General features: G+C 41.4%; 1 protein-coding gene across 2 annotated transcripts; it reads right to left on the bottom strand.

Annotated features, from left to right (window-relative positions):
* Positions 1-1,062: 1,062 nt before the first annotated feature.
* Positions 1,063-23,152, bottom strand: LOC146206439 (BRISC complex subunit Abraxas 2-like). 2 transcript variants are annotated; one of them, XM_084591103.1, is made up of 9 exons: positions 22,921-23,151; positions 22,498-22,591; positions 22,349-22,439; positions 22,163-22,263; positions 20,719-20,918; positions 19,601-19,744; positions 14,295-14,358; positions 11,625-11,727; positions 1,063-1,249 (listed from the first exon to the last, which is right to left on the bottom strand). In XM_084591103.1, the coding sequence occupies exons 2-9, from the start codon at positions 22,576-22,578 to the stop codon at positions 1,197-1,199; spliced, it is 837 nt and encodes a 278-aa protein (XP_084447229.1). In that variant the 5' UTR covers positions 22,579-22,591; positions 22,921-23,151; the 3' UTR covers positions 1,063-1,196. The 2 variants fall into 2 exon arrangements, with proteins under 2 accessions (XP_084447229.1, XP_084447228.1); XM_084591102.1 differs by lacking the exon at positions 1,063-1,249 and adding an exon at positions 9,746-9,880 and having other exon boundaries at positions 22,921-23,152.
* Positions 23,153-23,161: the final 9 nt, after the last annotated feature.

Here is a 23,161-nt window from a genome sequence, read left to right as displayed (position 1 = left end):
GTGTAATACAAGGAGCACCACCTACCAAGTCATTTTCTTCGCTTCGATTGCTTCTGGCCAAAATAATCTTGCGAACTATAATTAGTGGCTGCCTGCGTTCTGCGTTTGAGAAGCGTAAGTTTCAGACATGGAGGAAGGAAAAAACTTCCTCCGTGGTTTCAGAAATTCACACCGAATGCGATGCCACGTTGCCGGTTTTCTCTAACGACAAAAAGTCAACGTCGTAGCACAAAAATAACTGTTACCGATGTTTTTCTCCAGTTACGCCGTTGCCTTCCTCTGTGTAATAAATCGCACTCGCTCCCCCTCTGCCATCTTCGTTTACTTACTGATACATACATGCTTTCGGATACACCGCGCTTTGGGGTTGGTTGAAGAGATCTACTGCTCGTCCAGCACAGGCCTTCAGCTTATTCTCACGTGCTCAGCCCTAGCCTTCAAGAATTTTACTTCTTGAAATCCTGTTTTCCCCATTTGACGTGACTGAATTACCTATATTTCACAAATGATACCTAACATGTAATGATTTTTCTTCAGTGCTGTAGAACAAATGAACAGGCTAAATATGAAATACAGGTCCGGGACCCGGCAAACATTGGTTGTACAAATTTACTGCTACCTTCATTGTTTCAATAATTCGTATTCACTATTAGATGACCACAGAAACCTCTTTTACTAAGCGCTTGGCAAAAACTACTGTCCACCGCACCACCAACACTGGTGAAACGACACTGCATCACTGCTATCTTTTTCCGAAACAAATGAACACTATAGAACATGAAGAATGCACATTCCACTTCTGTCCGTACACCATACCTGCAGTTAGCAAAGTGCACTGTAGAGTAAATTGCTTGCAAGATTACAGGCGCCAGCCAAATTTTTCACAGCATAAAAATTGGAACAAAATTTAATTTCTGGGCAACCTAAGCATGCAACCATAACCCAATTGGTGTGGTCTGCCATTCTCTTGTTACCTGCATATTTAGTCTATCAGTGCCTGGTAGAGCCTCTAGGGAGCGAGGAAATTCTGTTTGGTGTTCCAAAAACTTCTGTGGGAATATGTACATTGAATAAGCACAACCTTTATTTAATCACAACACATACACAAAAGGCAGTTGTAGTTTTATTACACAGCACACAATCACTTCGTTTCCTTCCTCTAGTCATCCAACAAAATGTACACCACACACGGTTATCTACTTTGAGGTTGCCGAGATGCTTTCCGAAGTAGATGATGAGGTGCTTGGTCCTTGTAAAAAAAAATTAATAAAAATAAAACAGTGCAATGCAGTCACTACATGATGTAAGAGGCACCAACTACAGTAGAAAGGTATGCCAATTGAATGTAGATATGGGCAAGAATAACAACAAAAAAAAAATTCCCTACACTAAAGTGAGTAAAGTAAATGTGGAAGAGGAGAGGAAAGGTACGCTATATTCAGAGTGCTTAGACATGTTTAAACTTAAAATGTCTCTTGTACATGTTTCCTAATTAAAGGAAGGATCAAGTTAGTGCAGAGGTTTTCATGCACAGGAAGATAAAGAATTGTGCCACTAAGCTGCCACTGTGATCTACCACCAAAAATTTCACAATGCCTTTAAGGGGACACAAAAATGGAGGTTGGTTTCGTTTATGGGGTTTAACGTCGAAAGCGACTCAGGCTATGTGAGATGCCGTAGTGGAGGGCTCTGGAAATTTCAACCATATGGGGTTCTTTAGCGTGCACTGACATCACACAGTGCATGGGGGCCTTGCTTTTCGCTTCCATCTAAAAGTGGCCACCGCAGCCAGGATTTGATCCCACATACTTGGGCACAGCAGTCGGGCGCCCTAACAACTTCACCACCACGGTGGGACCAGAAATGGGAGTTCAGAAAGTGCCTATTTAATTGTTGCACTGTGTAGAGCAAATGCCACTGAGCATGCATGCCAAGTACAAGTCCTCAAAAGTGAACTGATCATTTGCAAACAGTCTTTTAAAGCTGCAATTCCCGAGCTTCACAACTACCATCGGCAGCAGTCCAAGCAACTTCTGCTTTTGAATGCCCCAGTCACGTGTGAAGTCTCTGGGAAAGAGGTGTCATTGGTTTGCAAAACGTAGAGGTGGTCTTTATCATATGCTAGATCAAAAACCACTACTTTTTTTTTTCTGGTAATGTAATGCAGCATTTTTCTGCAGTCAAAAGTCACAAGTCCCTTATAGTTTATCTTGCCCTTTTTATCAGCCTCAATACTCTACATGCAATCAATGCAAAATGGTTGCATTTATAGTTGTGCTTGTAGGAAGAAGTGCTTTTGCCATTGGAAGATTAACGGAAGTTAAATGATGAAAGTCAGACAAAAATTCATACAGAAGTTGGGCATGAAAAAAGTGGGTTGTCATGCTATGGTTGAGTTGAGCAAGTGGACGGGGCATAACATGGCGGTAATGGAACTGCCGCCTAACAATGTAGCCAGAAGACATTTTTCATGATGCTCATGCATGGTTTTGCATCAGTGTTCTCACATGCAGAGCAGGAACATACTCAATTATGCAACTTAACTATGCTAGCAGATGACCTCCAATGATAAGGTTGAGCTTCCTAACCTACACAGACATGATGCCACCGGTTGAATTTGATCGAACAATTTTCGGAGAACTAAAATTTACAACTTAAGACTTAAGAGTAGCCTGAAACATGCAGCTTAGACGTTTGTAATGCGAATAGTATACACAAGTGTTGTAGATTCTCTATCCGCAATGAACTAGGGGGACACTTAAGCTCCACCTTTAAAGGTATGACATGATGGTGTTTCCTTGTTTGTGAATATATACTCCGCATCCAAGAGTACTGATAAGTTGATTCTTCTTCCACCTTCCCACCTCAGGTGAGCAACCCGAGTAGAGTTGGCAGCTCCTCCCAAATATCTGATGTTATGTGGTCTCCCTTAAGGTGCGCAAACACCACAGAAAATCAGTGCTCGGCCAGTGCCACGCCCGTGACTTTTCACTCACAAAGCCAATGCTGGATTTTCTGGGTAACAAGGCCTTTAATGTTCTCATGTTAATATGCATGTAAAAAAACGAAGCAGGAAATAAATGCATGCGAGGTCAGCGCTGTTCTGCCTCGCATACACCTCACTGCAAGGCTACAGGAGATAGGTGTGCATTTCCCCATAAGGATGCAATGCAGAACAAGACACTATGCAACGAAAGCATTTCTTGTCAAGCTTTTTCAGCCACATCGATTAGAGTTTGACCACTCTGATTTCAGAGAAATGCTCCTAGATTTTTTGATGGCAGACAATGCTCCACCGTTCCCGGCAAAACATGCCAACCACAAGGAGATTGAAAACGCAAAAACTACGTTGTGTGATAAGCAGGCAGACCGAGCTGAAAACAAATGTTTTTAGCACTTTAACAATGCTGTTATGAGAACAGCGTGCCTTCGCTTCAGAACATAACATATTAGTTTCTTGGTTAGTTGGCTGCACTGCATTTTGTCAGTTTAATTGGAATAAAGCGTGCTGGTGACATGCGACAACTGCTGTGGAAGCTGAATGGTGATCACTGCCTTTGAGCAGCACCAAAAAAAGAACTTGCAGATAGGCACGCTGCTGGGTGTGTTCGGATAAGAACCGTAATCGAGGTCCCATGACCATTTTTTGTTTGCAATGAAATTTTTATATTTAGCGGGCAAATGTCTCAACACAAAGAAACGAACCTTATTTTTGCAAGATACGACATAGTTTTATCGGAAAAAAACATGTTTACGAGTATAGGTGAAAAATGCATTTTTTGCCATTTCAAAAAATTGCAAGTTTGGAGACTTGCTGCTTCAGCACTAAGATCTTGTCATTTATTACTTTTTACTCACTAAATCTATGCAACTTTTACTTTTACAAAAACTATTAGAAATCCATTTTGTTGCAGTAGTTGGTTTAGTAAAAAAATCGTACATTTGTTTCAGGAGTGACGCGCTGCACAAAACTTCATTTCCAACCTTACATACTGGCATGATGACTTAAGTTGTTTGCACTAAAACTTTTCCCTTTATTACACTGGTTATGCTCCAGCTTTTAAAGAAACATTTTCGGTTTTTATTAAAATTCGTCTCATGAATCCTAAGTACCTCAGAAATATTACGGACTAAAAAGGTGTTGCGTTATATTGTTTAATGTTATTAAAATAAATATAAAACCTAGCACTTGTTCTGAAAATTGTCAATATATTCAGCCCTACATTCTGTCACGACTCAATAAGGTGTTGCCATTGAAACTTTTCTTATGTATTATCCAGGCTTTGTTCTTTATTTCTGGAAACACACTAAGCTCTAGAGTAGTCTGTTCTTTCTCCATATTATTTTTAAATAGGCCAAAATTCAAAAATATACATAAAAAAAAGGGCATCTGATTCGAATTTAAAAATCCGCCCCTACTTCGATATTTATCAAGAACTAAAATGTATTGCATTATGTAAACTAAAAATATAAAAATAAATCTAAAACTGAACGCAATTTTTTATTTTATAGAAGTGATCATCAGGGCTTAAAGATGTATTCACACGACAAACCGAATCGCGAAGCGATCGGACACGTGACCTCTGATCCGCGGTCCGCCCGTCCGCGGCAAGCATGCACACAGCGGGAGAGAATAGCCGACGAATGCGCGGGGGCGCTGGTGCGGCAGCCTGCATCTGCTGCTGCTGTGCCGTTTTGCCAAAGTATTGTTGTGGTGACTGTTCCGCTCGATGTGGTATACTATGCAGGCAGTTCTCTGCAGTGCAAGCGATTGCGCTTACTCTATGGGAGCTGCATGAACATGCTTCAACCCTTGGAAGACGATCATTCGGACTGCTGCTCCTATGCTCCCAGTACATGCCAAATGCCAAAGCTTATACAGCGTAACTGTAAGCGAGCCAAAACGCTTGAGGAAAGCGATGCATACATTCAAGTGACTGTTCTGTGCAGCCACAAAACTCGCGCATTAGGTATCGTGCAGTTGCAAGAACCTGCCATTGTAATTTCTCTGAACACCATGCACTGTGAATGAAGGCAAAAACATGGCTTTAAATTACAGGCTAGTTCGACTCCAAAACAGAAACGAATTCCGCGCGGTACCAATTAGCTCCTGCTACGTTTTTACATGATTGTGGGTAACAGAAATCACTGCGCGCAATATATCAGGCTAAGATGATCGGGAGACAGAGCAGTATGACAACCGTTCGTGCTTGCTTCGCGACCGTACAAGGAAGTCGTTTGAAGCCGCTTCTCGCTTTCCTCCAGCGTTTTAGTGCAATGTATGTTACATTGTGCATGCTTGGGCACCGGAAGCATAGCTGGAAAGCGTTCCGCGAGAGAAATAAATAAAAAAAATGTGTGAAAAGGACTGACAGCCTTGTCGCGAATCGCGATTTGCTCTGCCGTGTGAATCCACCTTAAGGAGTAGGCATCAAGCTTTGGACTTAGAATTTGCTGAATTTAGTTACATTTTACCTTATGCAATATCCAAAGCTACCTCAATGCTTATAAAGTCGTTTTCTGCGTGTTAACAGGGTTGATGATAGCTTAAAATAGAATAAATTCACCATTTCTGGCCATTTCATGGAAGAACGCAAGTGAAGCTTGAACTTTTTCTATATCCTGTATATTTTTTTTATTGAAAGGCTTTTTTTTTTCTGGTGGTATAGATAGCTCTGTCGACAGGAATGTTCATCCTCTAAACTCATTCGTGCTGCTTCCATAAATCAATATTTAATTCTAGCAAAAATGCCACGATGCCAAGCTTTTTGTTTATGATTGTACTAAGGTGCATATTGCAAAAATAGTCTTTAAAAACGTAGTATTGTTACTTTCTCTTATAACTGAGAAATGAAATAGTGTTATTAAAAACTGGATTGAATAGCACTGCACCGCGCAACAGAAGAGTTATGGGATAGATAAAAAGTTCGTCACTTGCATTCTCCCATGAAATTGCTGGAAAAAGTGAATTTACTGCTATCATCAACCCTGTCAACAAGCAGAAAACGACTTTATAAGCATTGAGATGGCTTTGGGTATTGCATAAGATAAAATGTAACTAAATTCAGCAAATACTAATTTTCATTTACATAATCAACACTTTTTAGTACCTGATATTCATAAAGTACTTAGGATTGTTTTTCGTTGATTGGAATAAATATCGAAGCCGGAGTAGATTTTTAAATTCGAATCAAAGTTACCCATTTTTTTTTTTATATTCTTGAATTTTGGCCGATTTAATAATGATATGGAGAAAGAACGGACAACTCTAGAGCTTAAAGTGTTTCCAGAAATAAAGAACAAGGCCTGGATAATACATACAAAAAATTTCAATGGCAACACTGAGTTGTGACAAAATGTAGGGCTGCATACTGACAATTTTCAGAACAAGTGCTAGGTTTTATATTTATTTTTATAACTTTAAACAATATAACACAACACTTTTTTAGTCTAATATTTCGAAGGTACTGAGGATTCCCGAGAGGAATACTAATAAAATTAGAAGATGATGTGTTTTTTTTTATAACTAGAATCAAATTTGCTGTTTTCAAATTTCGGGCGATTTTGATTACTTGTGGGGAACACACTTAGCAATCTAGAGCTCCAAATTTTGTGTGAAATTAAGAGCGTATTCCGTGTAATAAAAGGAAAAGTTTTAGTGCAAACAACTTAAGTCATCATGCCAGTATGTAGGGCTGCCACGTATATACTCCGAGTCATTTCTTTTGCAAGTCGTGTTCTGAAGACGCATCTCAGCAACTGAAGCCTGGACGTAGTAGACTATATTCAATTCATCGATGAATAGAATGCGTAAAGACGTTAGAATATCGCGCTGGAATTTGAGAGCAGTCTGACGCCTTTGAAGTGCCGAAACCTGTTCTATCTGGATACCTAGACGTATACATACGGGCGAAATCTGTTGACAGCTTGTATGCATGAAACCTTAAAAGCTGAGATGAATTGGCGCAATAAGGATATCAGGAAAAACCACTTGCACATTTTTTATGTGAAAAGGCGATGCGCAGTCCATCTACATGAAAATTTAACACACCGTGGGCGATATATTTCGTCTGCCTTATCACCGGGTACTGATTTGCATTCTTCCAATGCACGCTAAATAAGATACTTTACAATTCAGGCGAGCCGTTGATCGAAAGTGCGCCTAGCGCGACAACCGCAAGCCTCAAGAAAAAAGCTCAAGGGATGTAACTTGCTGCTTCTTTTCTTCTACACCCTTATTTTAATTTTGCGTACAACAAGGGGCATAACAACGAGCATTAACGCGTCCGGCTGCGTAACCCCTATGCCGCTTCGCCGCTCCTCAATGCAGCTACCCTTGAACATGGCGGAAACGCGCGCGGCGGCCGATAGATGGCAGCAATTTTGCATAAGGCCTATAAAGTTAATAAAAAATTCCTATGTACTTGAAAGACCATCTAAATAGCTGATTATTAAGGAGTGCGTCGGTTGCATTTTCAAGAAACGCAGGATACTGAACATGCTTAGTGGTACCGAAGAAGAGTTACTATGGATAGATATCTTTTTTAGCAAGGAACTCTCAGCAGATGATACACCAGACGGCAATCACAAAAGCCCTGAATCTGAGAATGCACTCTGTGATGGATGTGAACAGGTGTGAGCACGACGCATGCTAGCTGGCAGCTCATGCACTGCCATCCTGTGCTATACATAATTTTACAAAGGGGTGAAGGGTGCTGCCATATTGGGGAGCTGGGCTGCTCTTGTAGCACATTAAAGTGTTGACGACTTTCCCCCTTACAGCCCAGTCAAACCGGTTTCTCCAAGGGTCGTAAAATGGCCTATAGTTGGATGCAGCTTACTGGTTTAAAATAAAATTTCTTCTCCTCACAGTGCACGAAATTCTCTGATCAAGTGTATTGGCATGAGATGGGGAGCAAGCCAGCACTAGTGCATGAAAATGCGCGGCACTATTCGACGCATATCTCAAGGTGGAATTGAACACGCAAGAGCTGAGCATGTACGTGTTGTGGGTGCCTGCGAAACGCAGTGCAAACAAAAGCTCTTGGTGAGCTTTCCTCGCTTACATTATATGCTAATGAAAACATTTTTGTTTGTTTTTGCTGACCTCATGGTAATTATTACTTCTACACTGCCGAGTGAAAAAAAAAAAAATTTCGAGAGCACTGTGGAATCTACACTGCAGAAATGTGAAAGCCTAAGTATTGCTGGTGCACACAGTGCATCATGTTTGCTCTCATTATCAACTAAATGCACTGCCATTATCATTGCTACTGTCATCATTGTCATTATCACTAATTTCAGCATCACTGTTGTTGCTACTCATGGTAGACAAGGAGAATTATGCTGTCTGTTTCACGATCTCGGGCATGGCGCAGTTGTTTAGAGAGCTCGGCTGGGGATCCGAGGGATAGAGGTTCGACTCCCGGTGGAGACAGGGTTTTCATTTTTTGATGACGCCATCAGGATGATTGACAAGTGACACATCAGCACACAGATCGCGCACACAACACTCTCATACGGGATTTCATTCCATGAGCCTAGAAAGGCTTTCGACTTATTAAAGGTGAACCGCATGGAAAACAAAAACGCAGTTGTACTACCTGCCTGGAAAAGGCTACGTGTACCAACACACGGAAATTTGCTTTCAGCAGTGCATAGAAAATCAATGTTCATAACAGAACTATGGCACATGGGGTAGTCTAGGAACAGAAACTGAGAAGTCCAAGCTCTATTTAAAGCTCTGCCTTATATTTATTCACATAACTGTATACTCTGGAACAGCTTTCTGTGACAACGCGGCCAAGGCTATGGGGGTAGGGGCGCTCGTCACAGTGTTACGTCGAGTAGTTCAGGTATTTGTGGCCTCAGTTACCAGTTCCAATTTCAGCTCTGCCTTTCTCAGGGGGTGGAAGTGCTATACCAATTGTGCTATTTTGTGCCAATCTCACCATTTGTGCCAAGCTGCACCTAAATCGCTTATACAACGTCATATTTAGCTGTCGGTTGAGCAACACTGGGTGCTCGCTACAAAAGCACGCAGCCGCATCCACATCCATGACAGTTTGGTACACTCATAGTGTTTGTCATAAAGCTGTTATTACCGCGACTTTCAAGAAAGGCTGGTGGCATGAGGCTTTCTGAATTGAAAGTAATAGCAGATAATCAATTACACTACTGCTTGCAGCAGCTGTCATTTGTCTACTTGTCTTTCATGAACTGGAGCAAAAATCTATTTCGAGCCCCGTTAATTTGAAACTTCAGATAACTAGGAATGTGATGCCCATGTAAAAAGGACAAGTGTGAAAAGCGAGTGCAATTAACTGAGGTGTGCAATTGCGAATAGCGTCGCAACGTCCGATTGCAGCTCTTCACCTGAGTCCAATAGGGTTAATGACAATGACAAGCTGTGTGCTGCAAACATATGACTGGCCGACACTGTGTTGAGGTACAACACGCTCCGCTAGCGATAATCAAAGCACACCTCCCCGAACCTGATTTGCATGCAACAGTTGTGCCCACGCAACATTGTGCGCGCTGTGGCTGGTATGACAACGATTGGAAGTTCGCCATTTCCGAAATAAATCTCAAAGTCACAGCTTTGGATTGGCTTTTACTTCATGCCATCCCGCGGCTGCATATTGGGCACGCATATCGGACGCTGCTTGGGGCGTCACTTTTATTTCTGGGGAGGGGGGGGGGGGGGGGGGGGGAATGGCGTTGCGCTATTCTTACACATACACATATGCCCCTTGCATGCATCCACATTCTACTTTCAGCTGGTCACGTACAGTTTCAGCGCATTGCAAGCTTTACTGCGATGCTCCATCATGTGACTGCGATGAAGCATCCTCAAAATGCAATGGGGCCGTTTTGTGCACTGCGAGAAGGGTATGGAGAATTTTACCATTTTGGAGCAATCCTCGAACATTCCCGACAGTGGGTGCAAAACAAAGCGCTGGCAAGTGTTCATCAGATAAAATTACTGTGATGAAAACTTTTCAGCCCAAATTAATAGTCCTTATTGTAGCTGTGAAGAGAAAAAATGCGCTTAGTAGCATTTAATGCCTTCAGCCAGCTCCGAAGTGCTCTGAAATAGCCCATAAATTGCTCCAAAATTGGACGTTTGCTGCTCCAAGATAAGACTTCTACAGCTCCTGTGCCTGCTCCAACCTTTGCACCATTGAAGGCCTATGCAAACATAAATATGTGGCTAATTAATAGCCCACACGACGTACATCGTTAACAAGTGCATCGCGAAAATGCACAGAAACTGGCAGGAAGATGAAGCAGACTTTGATCATGCATACTTCACAGCATTTCCGATAGCAGACATCAGCATGCACATGGCACATTGTATTAATGTTAAAATGCTTTATACTAACTTTGTACTGGTTAGTACTGTAGTATAATCTCGATGTAATAATAACGTGAATACTTCCATTATGATATATATATTATAGAGCATGATCTGCGAAATTTCTGGAGGGACTACATTCTACTGAGAATGGAACTGGTGCATGTCGGTGCAGTAAATTTTGTGGCATAGCCACAGAAAGTTTTCCCAGAGTATGCATGCATAGCATAATTATAATTTTGCAGCACCACAAGAAAAAACCAGCAGAAGAATAAACAGACAATGCAGAGCACTACATCCTGACCACTTCTTTTGATTGTTTGTTATTGTGGCGCTACAACATTATACCACCACCACACCAACTTGACCAAATTTCTACCATTATGCATAACAATGCAATAAGCACAGGTGTCGAGCCTTGCTGAGGCAAGTAATATGCACTCTAATAAAGGAAATGGCTCATTATGACAAGCAAATTACAAAAACTATAGAAGAGAGAGTAAAAACTTTGAAGGAAATTATTTACATATCACAAGCCAGCATCTGTCCCTTCTTTACACTGCTGAGCCTCGAGGAACCACAAAAGAACAACTATACTCCATTTCACACTTAGCTTGCAACTAAACCACACACGTGGTGTGCCAGCAAAACCACGTCACCCTGCTACATATCACTCATACTTCCTGAAGCCTCAGTGAGGACTTCAATGAGAACATGGAGTGGTATGAAGCAATGCTTGGCACTGCAGGTCATGGACAAGACAGTCAGGCGATGAGTTACTGAACCCTTTCCCTAAAATTGTCATCAAAGGTGAACTATGTTTTGGAGGTGAATGGAGTGAGAGCAACTAGGCGTGCTAGTTTCACCATATTGCATCATATATCACTCTTGCTTCCTACAGTCAGGTCTCAGCGAAGGGCAAGACAAAAACATGATAAGTGGTAAAATAATGTTTAAGATGTCATCAGGTGCAGTACACAAGCTTTGCCCCAAGAAAAAATGCCCTTTCGTATTTATGAAATGTGAAGAACTAGTGTTTGAGCATGGATGTAGCCAGCCAGAAGAGCCACGCTAGCTTTGGCAGTGCTGCAAGCTATGTATGAAGTGGAGTAAAGTCGAACTTTGTTTACACTGCTTTAAGTCAGTCTTGAAAAGCAGGTTCATGAGCAGGATTTAAATTCTTCAGCACTCAAGGATACCAGAAAAACAAATTATATCCAACTGTTACACTTGAACAAAGCATTTAAACAGATGTCAGGAGTCTCACCAACAGCCTTCTTTAACGATCCATATTTTTCTCTCAACTGAAGAATATCATCTGCAAATGCAGCTGCATCCTCTTCAGACTCAGATACACTGTTGAGCACTTCCTGTGAAAGAGAAAAATAGGTGTGTTAGCTTATCGCTAATGTGTAGGTGTAGTAAATATCCAATTTCTTAGCGGACACCAAAACCTGGACCCTTAGAAAAGGGAGGAAGGAGAGCGCAAGAGATGCCATTAGTGGAGGGCTCCAGAAACATTTCAACTGCCTGTGAATCTGTAATGTGCACTGACATTGCAGAGCACACGGGCACCTTCACATCGGCTCGCAAGTGTATGCATGGAATGTACAAATGGTACCAAATGAGAGGTGCAAAATTGCTCATGCAGAAAAAAAATGAGGGGAAAAGGAGAGGGAAGGTGCTGCCAGAAAGTTTAACTTGCTATCCTGAAGAGTTATGGACACACCTTTGAACTTGAGTGCAAAACTCATCTGAGGGAAACATCAAATGCTGACCTGTTTGACATTAGCCTCATTAAGTAGCATTGACAAAAAACATAGCTATAATACCATGAGCAAGCAAATACTCAATGTGAATACAGCTAAAAATACAACCTAATTTTATTTCAATCAGCTAGTGACCAGATGAGTAGTATGTAAAGCCATAGACATACACAGCATGACATTTTCCAGCTTCTCAAATTTGAGTGCAGAGTGCAGGAGTCACACAATGGACTAATGCTGGCAGGTTGTCCGAGATGCTGACACCTTAATCTTGCGCCAATGTTTACGAGCCTGCATGATAAGCATTCTGCCCTGTTTTGATTGAAAACCTAAAACTAGCCATGCTAAATGACATTGTCATGCACTGCAGCTGAACTCTACAATAATGAAAACTGCAAGCAAAATTTCTCAACAAAATAAAGTATTTCGGAGGCTCCAGGCAATGCTTACAAGGCTCAATGCATTTGATCTTTCTCAACGAAACGCCGTCAGACTTCAGTCCCACAAGAATGAAGGTTATTAACTTAGCAGTGCACAAGTTTTCTTCATATGTAAGCCATAACAATAAAATAATTAAAAGGAACACCGGTATGCATTTCACACCTTAAGATGCTTTCACACTGTCAACAAGCACATTTACGGTGCAGCCAGCTTTGTTTTTTTAAAGCTGCAGATGATGACTGAATAACATGTTTTAAAACACATCATATTTAACTCCACATTATTTCAAAGGAAAATTGACATCAGTTAGAGGGGAGAGTTCATTACACAAATAAGAAGAAAGATTGACATATTTTTTTCGCGGGAGTCGTAACTTCACATATGTCCGTCCATCCATCACTACTAAAAGAATGCCGTCAGCTACAATCATGTCACTGGTTTATAGCACTGTTCGCTTCAAAAGATGTTTGCTGTTATCACGGTGCAATCTGATGATTTTGTGACCATAGACAACACTGAACAATCACACCGAGGTAAAGCGAACATGCCGAACACCAAGCTTTTCAAGCATATACAATGGTGCAATTGAGTGCACAGCAGCACACCAAGCAAGCCTCTGCTTCTCTTGTGAGCTCAGCCTCTTGATACTCTGCCAAGTTCACCTCCCTCTCCCAAAAAGGAGCACTTGTCGAACACATCATAATGTTACTGACACCGTGCAGCACATTGGCACATCATCGTCGAGGTCTGCACTGCAGACAGCTACAACAATGATGTGAAACTGAGCGATGTGCTATAAAAAAAATAATAATAATAAAAAAAACCTGACAGAAGAAGGGGGGAGGGAAGGTTTATTATGAAAGTAAATGGAGTTCTTGCAGTTCTTTTGGTGTGTTTTGACTTGTTGGCCACCAGTAAAGGAAACCAGTAAAGTTTCGTTTCTGCAGGGCCAGTTTCATACTTGAATTCATCAGTACAGTCCCGTTTTTGCAATAATGAAAAAGTTTATCAATCTTGGCGATAGCGTTATTGTGGGGTTCAACAGCAGATATTTAAAACCATAATTACTTGGTCTATACCTATTAGTCAAGGCTGAAAAAAAAAAAAGAATAATAATAAACTTTAAAATTTTGTCAATATATATATTTAGGCACTTTGGATAAGGCTTTGGCTTATCAGCATTATCCTGGCTGCATGTTTTTATAAAGAACCATTTCTTATTTGCTTTAATGCCTAAAGCAAGTATGTCCTGCCAGGCTTTATAGGCTGGGTCTACAAGAGAATCTTTGTTTCCAGCTTAAAACTTTTCTCATTCTTAGGGTAGGCAACAGAGCACATGTTTTCATCGGAAAATTTGATGCACACATTTGCCTAGAAAGCCTTATACAATTAAAAGTATTTTGGGAGGTATTTCCTTGACGAAAAGGATTAACCACAAATGTTCCCTTTTGCTTAGCACACAAAGAAAGCCTACAGCCACTGGCACCAAAGAAAGCCTAGGGGATTTTTAAATTTTTGCGTGTGTTGATAAATGTGAATGGTGTAACCATGGAGAAAATGTCAAGAAAGTAGAAGCAAAAACCACACTCTGCCACACTCTTTTCTGGAGAATGAGATCTTTAACATTACCACTCTAAAACGTTTTCAATGTGGACACAACTCAAAATCAAGCATTCTGCAGCTGCACATTGCACACATTGGGCATGGAGCAGAAGCATGCAAAAGCTTACCCTTAATTTGGTGTGAAGCAAATTATGCAGCCTGTGCACATGGTCAACCATTACAAATGATCCGCTGTATGGGAAGGAAAAGGAAATGAAAAGTACTCAATAAGAAGGAAAAAAGGAAGTTACAGACTGGTCCACTGTTAAAAGAGAACATCCCATAGCATAGCCACTGCATTCCGTGATGCGCCCTCTTTGATAACCAGCGAGGAGCGGCAAAACCAAGCATGTGCGCAATGCGTGCTGAGGGCAGAGTCAGCTTCATGCAGTCTGCTACGCTGCTCTCCTGGCAACTGGCTTGCAGAGGTAAAAAATCTGGAATATGAGGGCTGTACCAAATATATAAAGCAGATTTTCCTCATAGCTACGTAAGAAAGCATTTTGGCGAAATATATATATATTTATTTCTTTACGATTCTTCTGAACTAATTTCTTTTGTGATACCTTCCCTTGTTCCTGGACTTTCTGCTCTGCACTTAAGAAATCTCCTGTAGCTGCAGCAGGGCAATCATTCTGCTAAAGCATAAAGAGCCTGTCAAGGCTCCTAGCTTTGTGCGTGGTGTCGCTGTTACACTCGGTCAGTACTTGGTGTGTTCTCAGCAGCAATCAAGACATGTGTGGTGACATCCAGGTGCATGATTATGCATTCCACATGAAACATGGTCTTTGGTGATCATGTCATGACATGAGTCATCACACCTAATTGTTGGAGATTAATGTGCATAGAACCCATATCGTGCATAGTAACGAGTATGTATGTGCATGATGAGGTGTACTATGCGTGATGACACATGACTGAGCGTGGTATCACATACACATGATGCCACCAAGCCAGATGTGATGCATGGAATTCACCATCCAAGGGGTAAAGTGATGGCACCGAATCGGAAATGTTGCCACAAAAGCTCAACGGCTTTTTTGTCCATCAAAAACTTTGCACACTAATGATTGCCTTACTACAGCAGGTTGTCACTGGCTCAGAGCAGAAAGTTGACTAGAGATGTCTCTCCTGCACTGTTCTGTATAACAACAACAACAACAACAACAACAAAAAAAAAACCATTAAGAGAACTGAAAATGAAAGAAGTATATATAGCAAAATATTACTTGGTTTTGTGTAGCTGTGAAGAAAATATATTTTTTATTTTTTGTCTAACCTGCGAAGGTGTCAGATTTTCTACCTGCACAGGCCAAGCACCGGCAGAGCACCATACTAGATTATGTGAAGCTGACTCCACCCTTTGCATTCACTATGCATTTGCTGGATTCACACAGGTTATGAAAGGAGTGCTTCGCAGAATGTGGCAGCCATGGTGTGGGATGTTTGCTTCAACAGTGGATGGACTGCAGTATAGACAGTCTGTATGCACACAGAAAAAAAACTGATAACAAGCATTCTAAAACTAGTTAATATATATGCATTCACTGCAGTTCGAAGCTCCAACAGCAAGCACTATGTATGTTGCAATTAATACACCTGGTGCTTGGTTTGCTCTTTGGGGCGCAAATGTCCCAAAGCGACTCAGGCTATGAGAGACATTTCCAGAGTCCACCAATATGATGTCTCTGATAGCCTGAGTCGTTATACCACTATATACACAGAAAGCTACTATAGAACTGTCTGTATAAAATGCTCTGGTGATTTCTGTAATTTTCATCTATGGTGCAATTAACACATCTGCACTTCCAAAAACTCGTGACTGGTTTAAAGAGAACATAGGTGAGACAGAGCTGGCTGCAGGCTCAAACATTTTGGAGCAGCTCAGGGAGTAGTAAATAACTCAGCTTTGGAACAGTAAGGAAAAAGTTTTTGAGCATTCTAATTATGTTTTGGAGCACGTTTCCAGGGTCAAATGCTTTTCATAATTGCAATTTTCTATTCCTGACATACAAAAATATTTAATTTGATTGCTTTTTATTTAACATTCAACACTTTGCTGAATATGCAAGCATCTCTGACAAACAGCCAAAGCATATACAGATGCCTACAATAACAGCTGACCTGAGCAACAATTTCGAACAGACTGACAGCAACTGAAATGCTTGATTCTGCACTTTATTACTGAACATTGTTTGCATAAAGGCTTTTGATTATTTTGATTTGATAGATCTTAAACATAGAGCGTACAACTCCGATGCACTCATGCATCACAACTAGATTGGATTTCACATCCATGAACAGCACATATCTGTTCTCTACCCTGACATATCCTCTTTGATCCTCTGCCTTTGCTGAGAAATTCCTGGGTACTGGTCAGCAGTGCCTTCAGAAAGGATAGACGGCATTGAAGGGCTATCTTCTTGTTTTCCTCCTTCAGCTTTTTTACTTCGCTGCCTTCTGCCCGTGGCTCCTCATGTTCTCGCTTGAGTGATGCATGAGCTTTAATTTCAACACATTGGCAATAGGCCTTGTGTGGCTTCTTAACACTGTTGAGAATATTTCTTGTGATTGGCACCTTCGTTGCATCAACCACACAATGCTACAAGTATACTTTTGTAGACTTCACAAGCTTGTTATTGACAAATAGGCTCGATAGTGAAGTACCTGCTTGTTCTCACAACAGAACCATTAGAAAAACTCAAGCAGTTTTTTTGTAGCTGGATGAATTTTCTAACGCCTCAAGTAGATTGCGGTGTCTGCTTGGCTTGCTGCTGTCACCACCGGTGATTCAAATGGCTGGGAGAAGGTGCTACGTCACATGCAGAGAACATTTTCCGCAACTAATTCTCTCCAATCGCTTGTGGCTCAGTTGAAATTTACTTGCAAAAAATCATTTATCTTCTGTGCGTCTCTAATTTATGCAAATTTTATTCGTATGACACGCATGAGATGTGCTATACCTCTGCTACAGTGAGCTAGAATATACCTTTGCCACCAATGAGCTGCCATCATTTTGACTGTGGCGGATTGTAGTGTGGACGCGCAACTCAACATGCCAGCAACCTAATGCGCTATCACAGTCGCTTAATCAATTGGACCAGATAACGTTTTTGGTAGGCAATACAAAGACCCACTGTGCGGCAAAAACTAGTGTTATGCTAAATTTGATGGCAAAAGGCAGCCGGTTGAGAGCAGTTTTGGTGCAATATTGTGCTATGGAGCAGAGAAAGCAGTTTGGAGCAGAGTGGAGCGAATGGAGCAACACTTCCATCTCTGGTCAGTGTTTTAAACAGGCGGAAGGCACATTAGCGCTTCAGCAACATGAAGCTGGAGTCCAGGGATAATGGAGACATAGCCCACTCCGATTACTTCTCACACTAAAGCTGAATTCCTTGGCTATGTTTACAGAAGACCTAATTACACTAGTTGCAGTGAAACCAGTTTGTCGAACCAGAATCTTTTCAGGTTCAGTTTGGGTTCACGCCTTTCGGGTTCGGTTTTGGCTCTGGAGACAGACACATTCCATTCCGAACCAGTTCGACGCTGCCCGAACGGTTCAAATGAGTTCAGAAAAAAAAAACTTCACGATAACAAACAGTTTGAGAGACCCTGTGTTTTGTAAGCGGTCTCGTCCACACAAGTTGCATTGGAATGAGGACTGCATTTACCCTTTTAATTTTTTTTTACTTCCTGTATTGCTTTGTCAAGCCAGCCTCTTCTCGCTGCCTTACCAGCTTCTCTTTCAGCAGTAATCCACCGATTGCTTCAGTTTCTCATGCAGCAATCCACCGATTGCACAATTGCTGCCATTCCCTAATTTTTTTTTCTAATGGTCTAGTCACAGGTTCCTTTGGTCCACTTGACCTCGTCCTTCTCCCTAATTTTCAAGGTTTTTGTCTCGACCTCCCTTGTCAATACGCAACCCTAGACCAGATTACTCATTAGTTACGTTTTCACTCAAAAGCGCACTTTTAGCTTTCTGTGTCACCTTTCTAGACTGTTTTACGTATTCTCATCAGTGATGGATAAAGTGATGGACACAATCTTTCTTCTTTTTTTCGACACCGTAGTTGTACGGGCCAAAGCGATAGCACGCCAAATAGAGCCTGAGAATTAATACTCCTACCAGTAATTCCACCCAGTTCCTTGCTCCACCCAGTCTTCACGTTTTAATATCGGAGCTTCACTCCTGACATAGTTTAACTTGCCAAGGGAGACAAAACAAGGAGACATCGCTAGGTACAAAAGGAAGAAAAGAAAAAAGGGGATATCGACTTGCAGAACCATCTTTGTGCTAAGTTCAGATACAACTTCAGAACAGACCAGTAAACTGCTGCCTAAGGTGGCCTTCCCACCATCAGCACTGGCTTATCATTCTGAAGTCTCAGTCAATCAAATTGCATCTGCTGGTGTCGCATCGCATACGGCTGCTGTGAATGTTCCATGTGATTCATTGCGACATCGTCGAATGATAGGAAAGTAAAATGATATGGATGACACTTTTTTATAAGATTCATCATTTTGCTTTTGAGTTGTTCATGGTTACATATTTATTTATCTAAATATGTAAATCAACTTATGAACTATTACTTCACTGCCTAAGAAGCTAGGCTCTCAAATGGGGCAACTTTCTTCATGGGCACCACCACTGTGCGGTGCAGCGGCCACCCGTGTTCAGGATGAAACGATAGCTTGACACCAGGGGTTAGTGCTATGCATGTGGCAATATATTTTCCTTTGTTTTCGTCATTTTTTTGCAAGGGACGATAATGTGTGCGGTGTGCAGTGGTGGTTTGGAAATGAGCAAGAAGAGCGCTTTACAAAAATGAAGGTAAGTTGGCAGCAAGAGTGGGTTGGAACCGTACTGTGAACTGGTTTGGAGAAGTTCCTCTAATTTGTTCCGGTTCAGGTTCAGTTCCAGGCAAAAATTCAAGTTTAGTTTCACCCTGAGTAAAACCAACCTAAAGCTACTCAAGTTCCACAGAACATAATGACTAAGGCAAAATACTCCCATTGTAAGCTAATTTAAACTAACACATTTCTGCTCCTAAGGGATGTGCTTTGATCATGCCGTTATCACAGTGGCCCCACGACAGCAAACACGTACTCTCTGTTATATGTAACCTTTTGACAACAGCATTTTTATCTAATAGAGTGCGATGGGGGGCTAGTTGGTAAGGCATTATTGAAAAACTGAACTGCGCCAAAAGGACAAGACAAGAGAAGAACACAGGACAAACGCTGAGAAGAACACAGGACGAACGCTGAGAAGAACACAGGACGAACGCTGAGTTCGTTCTGTGTTCTTCTCTTGTCCCGTCCTTTTGGTGCAGTTCAGTTTTTCATTTTTATCACTATTTTATTGTAACTGCATAATAATAAAGTGGACAGGACTCTCATACAATGCAAATTTTCAGCTCGGAAAACTTACTCTGCAGACAGAGAGTTCAGCACTTCGCAGAAAGCACCCTGGTGTATGCTAGCAGCTGAACCAGGATACATCCGGTAATCTGAGTGGCCTGGCTCTCCAAGGTTGACTATGCGCAGAGGAACTGCAGAATAATGCTTGAAGGCACTGTCAAAAAATGCAAGCAATGATGAGTGGATGCAAGCAAATGAGCAGTATACACTTAGCATGCTATTAAATCTTCATGCACATAGCAGGACACACACAAACCATAAAAAATAATACAAGTCATGCACTCTGGGGGTATGTCTGCAGCAAATGCACAGTTGTTGCCTTTTGACATTCGACAGCTTTAGTACAGGGAGACCCTATCGGTTAGGGGGATAGGGAAATAGTGAGGCACCAAGCGCGTGTGCCATGCTCAGAATGAAAGCCCCAACCCTCGTCCTTTCATCTCGTGCGCATTTTCGCCCTGCAAATACCCTTTTCTCCTAACTGATAGGGTCCCACATTCAAAAACTCACTATGTGAAAAAAGAAAGGGAATCGTTTCAGACAAGCTATGACACGGTAAAAAACCATTGAAAGACCTTTAATGAAATTAGTATTAAAAAAGGCCTACTCACAATATTCCCTCATGCTCTTCTTATTCATATACTTCTAGTTGTAGCTTAGTCTTGTCTGTCCTTTTACTCTTCAGTTTTAAATATAGATATTCCACACACAGTATTGAAGAATACCACAGAAACTAAGCATGGGGCAACATTTTATTATACTGAGTGCAAAGTTCTCTCCTTTACCTTTCCCCAAAACCGTGTAACTGACAGAATATGACAGCAGGAAGTACTGGGTAAGATAATGAGTGCTGTGTGGTAAGCACTGAAAGCAGTGAGATAAGAGTTCAAAGTAAGTGGACTTGCAAGTTCATTCTGGTACATGTGCCTTTCTCAAGGACTGCAGGACCATGGCGTAACAGAGGCAAGGACAATTGTGCCACATCAATCAGCAAAACACAAAGTTCTCATACTATGTAGTGCTTGTACTTTTGAGAGAGAGAGAGAAAGAATGTCTGATGGTGAAGTTCACCTGACCAAGAGTGTAACACTAAGAGGAAGTGCTGCTGATTTTCATGAGCATACGCACGGGTCTGTGGACCGTAAAAAGACATGCTCCATGGAGTGTGTTGCCTCATTAGATGAGGTACAGCCTCTGAAGAGTGCCAGAAGGAAGTAGTTCCCATAACCTTGGCCCAGCCTTCGGACCAACCGCTGGTGGAGCACTTGTTCCCGTAAGGAAGTTTGCAGGCTTGCATTCCGCCTAAAACGGTACCACCCAACCACGTCCTAGAGAAGAAAACCACTGATCAGAGTATTGGAAACAAGTGTGCTAGACATGGCAAATGCCTGTCACATATTACTACTGTAATATGTCCAATGCTACATTTATGAAACGACCAAATGCTCCTGATGCAGGAACTCTACAAAATTGCACACACAAGCTTGTATTATTTCCACAAAACTTGGCAGCGAGCAGGAAATGAAATTCGTTACACAGGACTGCACACAAGAGTTTGTGTAAGCTTCCTAACATTTGGTGGCATGTGGGAAAAATGATTAACAGCATTAGAAGGTGGCTTCATGAAAAAAATTAAGGGTTGTTACACATGCCTGACCACCTGTCAAGATATGATGAAAAATACAGTTTGAAAGAAGGAATATATCCTATCAACATTTTGCTGAATGCAACCATACAGTGAAAATCAGAAACAAAAAAGCTTTCATAAACATTTGCAGAAGAAACGGTTAAGCTCATACACACAAAATAATGTTTTCAAGTACTAATATTTGAAAAAGCTATATCGCTTTCCTCTCTAGCACTATGGTCCTGCTCAGGCTAATTGTAAATGTAGTTATTCCTTGGGGGATTGTGCTACATATATTCACATTTAACAACATTTTGTTCTACAATGAACTGTTAATGCTTCTGGCTTACGACAGAACCATTGTTTAGTGAAAATTGTTCCGACATCAAAAAGGTGCACAGAAGGTTCTTTCTTAAGTAACAGTTTTGGGCTCAGTCCAATGATTTGCTTTTTGTGTGCATCAGTGCCTTCTTGTGCAGATTTGTTTTAGCCAGTCAGCAGCGATGCCAAGAATGTGCATTCTGATAGCTGGTAGTTTTGCAATGTTTTGGTGAAAGGCTTGTGATATGGCTTGGTTGTATCCTAAAAATGGGCGAGTTTGGGTGACTAAACCTCAGTTGGTGGTGGTGCTGGTACTATTTTTTTTTTATGTTTCTTCTTTGTCCATCTTTCTTGTGCAGTCTTTAGAATCAACTTCAAAAGGTTCTGATACCAAGTTGCGGCCAGTCAGCAGCAACGAAAGCTTGGTGACTCGTCAAACAAAAACAGCACAAGGATGTATGAATGATGAAAACGGAAGTGTTAACACTCTAAGCAAAAGAAGTCATCTTGCATCCTTTACCTATCTACTTCAAGACAGATCTACTCGTAACCACTGGCACTTCCTAACATAATTACTATCAATGAATGTTTTTTACCCTTTGCCAAGAAAAGTGTGCAATTTACCTTTTGCTTGTCTCGGAGCAATGCTGATAATTTGTCAGCGACTAGATGACATTTCTTGTCATAGAATTCAAACAGGTCGCACGAAATAATGGCACATATTTCTGAAAACAGGAATTCCCGAAGGTTATGCGGTCAACATGATATAAATTGCAGTGTCAGCGACGAAAAACAAAGGAAGCAACTTACTTAGGTTGGTTTCCTCTTTTTCCGCGTGTAATTGGGCGTCACTGATTGTGTCCGTAATATGACTACAGATTTCTCCCAGCAGAAACCCCTCCTAAGAGACCACGATAGTCCATAAACGTATATCTCAAGTGAGGCAGTTCAGGGCTTACCTGGTCACCAGGGCTGTTGCAGTGCTCGTATATCAACGTAGACAGCAAAGGACCACTAATAGTGACCGTAACCGTTGCCATGAGTTATGTAAAGCTGAAACAAACGAAGGTCCCATAAATCCGCATTTAAAATGAACAACAAAAACTTAACGAAAAACATACATTTACAATAACCCAAAGACGCTGCGGCGGCTGCATTTCTATGTAGCGAAATGCAAAAACGCCCATGTTCTGTGCACGCTGAAAAACCTCAGGTGGTCGAAATTGTACGGCGCCTCTCACAGACGAGTCACATTATATTTATGTTGCTCAATAGCAAAAAGTATTTCAAATTAGTATTTTGTAGTCAGTGAGCTAAGAACGATACATTGGAATGCGCAAAATTCATGCGTTATTTTGAAAGCAAGGTAAAAGCTTGCATACCTGCGCATCAGCCCGATAGTACGTCAAAATTTCACCCTTCCGAACGTCCTAACCGTCTTGAAAATGTGCAATCATTAGGGGTCAGATTGGCACTTTGTCAATACTCAATCGCAGCCGCCACTACGCCCTACGGTAACGCGGTAACTCCGAACTCGATCAAAGCCAAGGTAGTCAAAGCCGCAGCCACACGGCCACAGGGCTAACAGGGCCAACGTAGCGCCAATAGAATAGTAAAGAAAAA

Source organism: Amblyomma maculatum, chromosome 1, assembly GCF_055883805.1.
Source record: "Amblyomma maculatum isolate TAMU_Amacu chromosome 1, ASM5588380v1, whole genome shotgun sequence".
Taxonomy (NCBI): domain Eukaryota; kingdom Metazoa; phylum Arthropoda; class Arachnida; order Ixodida; family Ixodidae; genus Amblyomma; species Amblyomma maculatum.
Note: the sequence above shows the minus strand (reverse complement) of the source record. Positions and strands in the feature narration are given on the sequence as shown.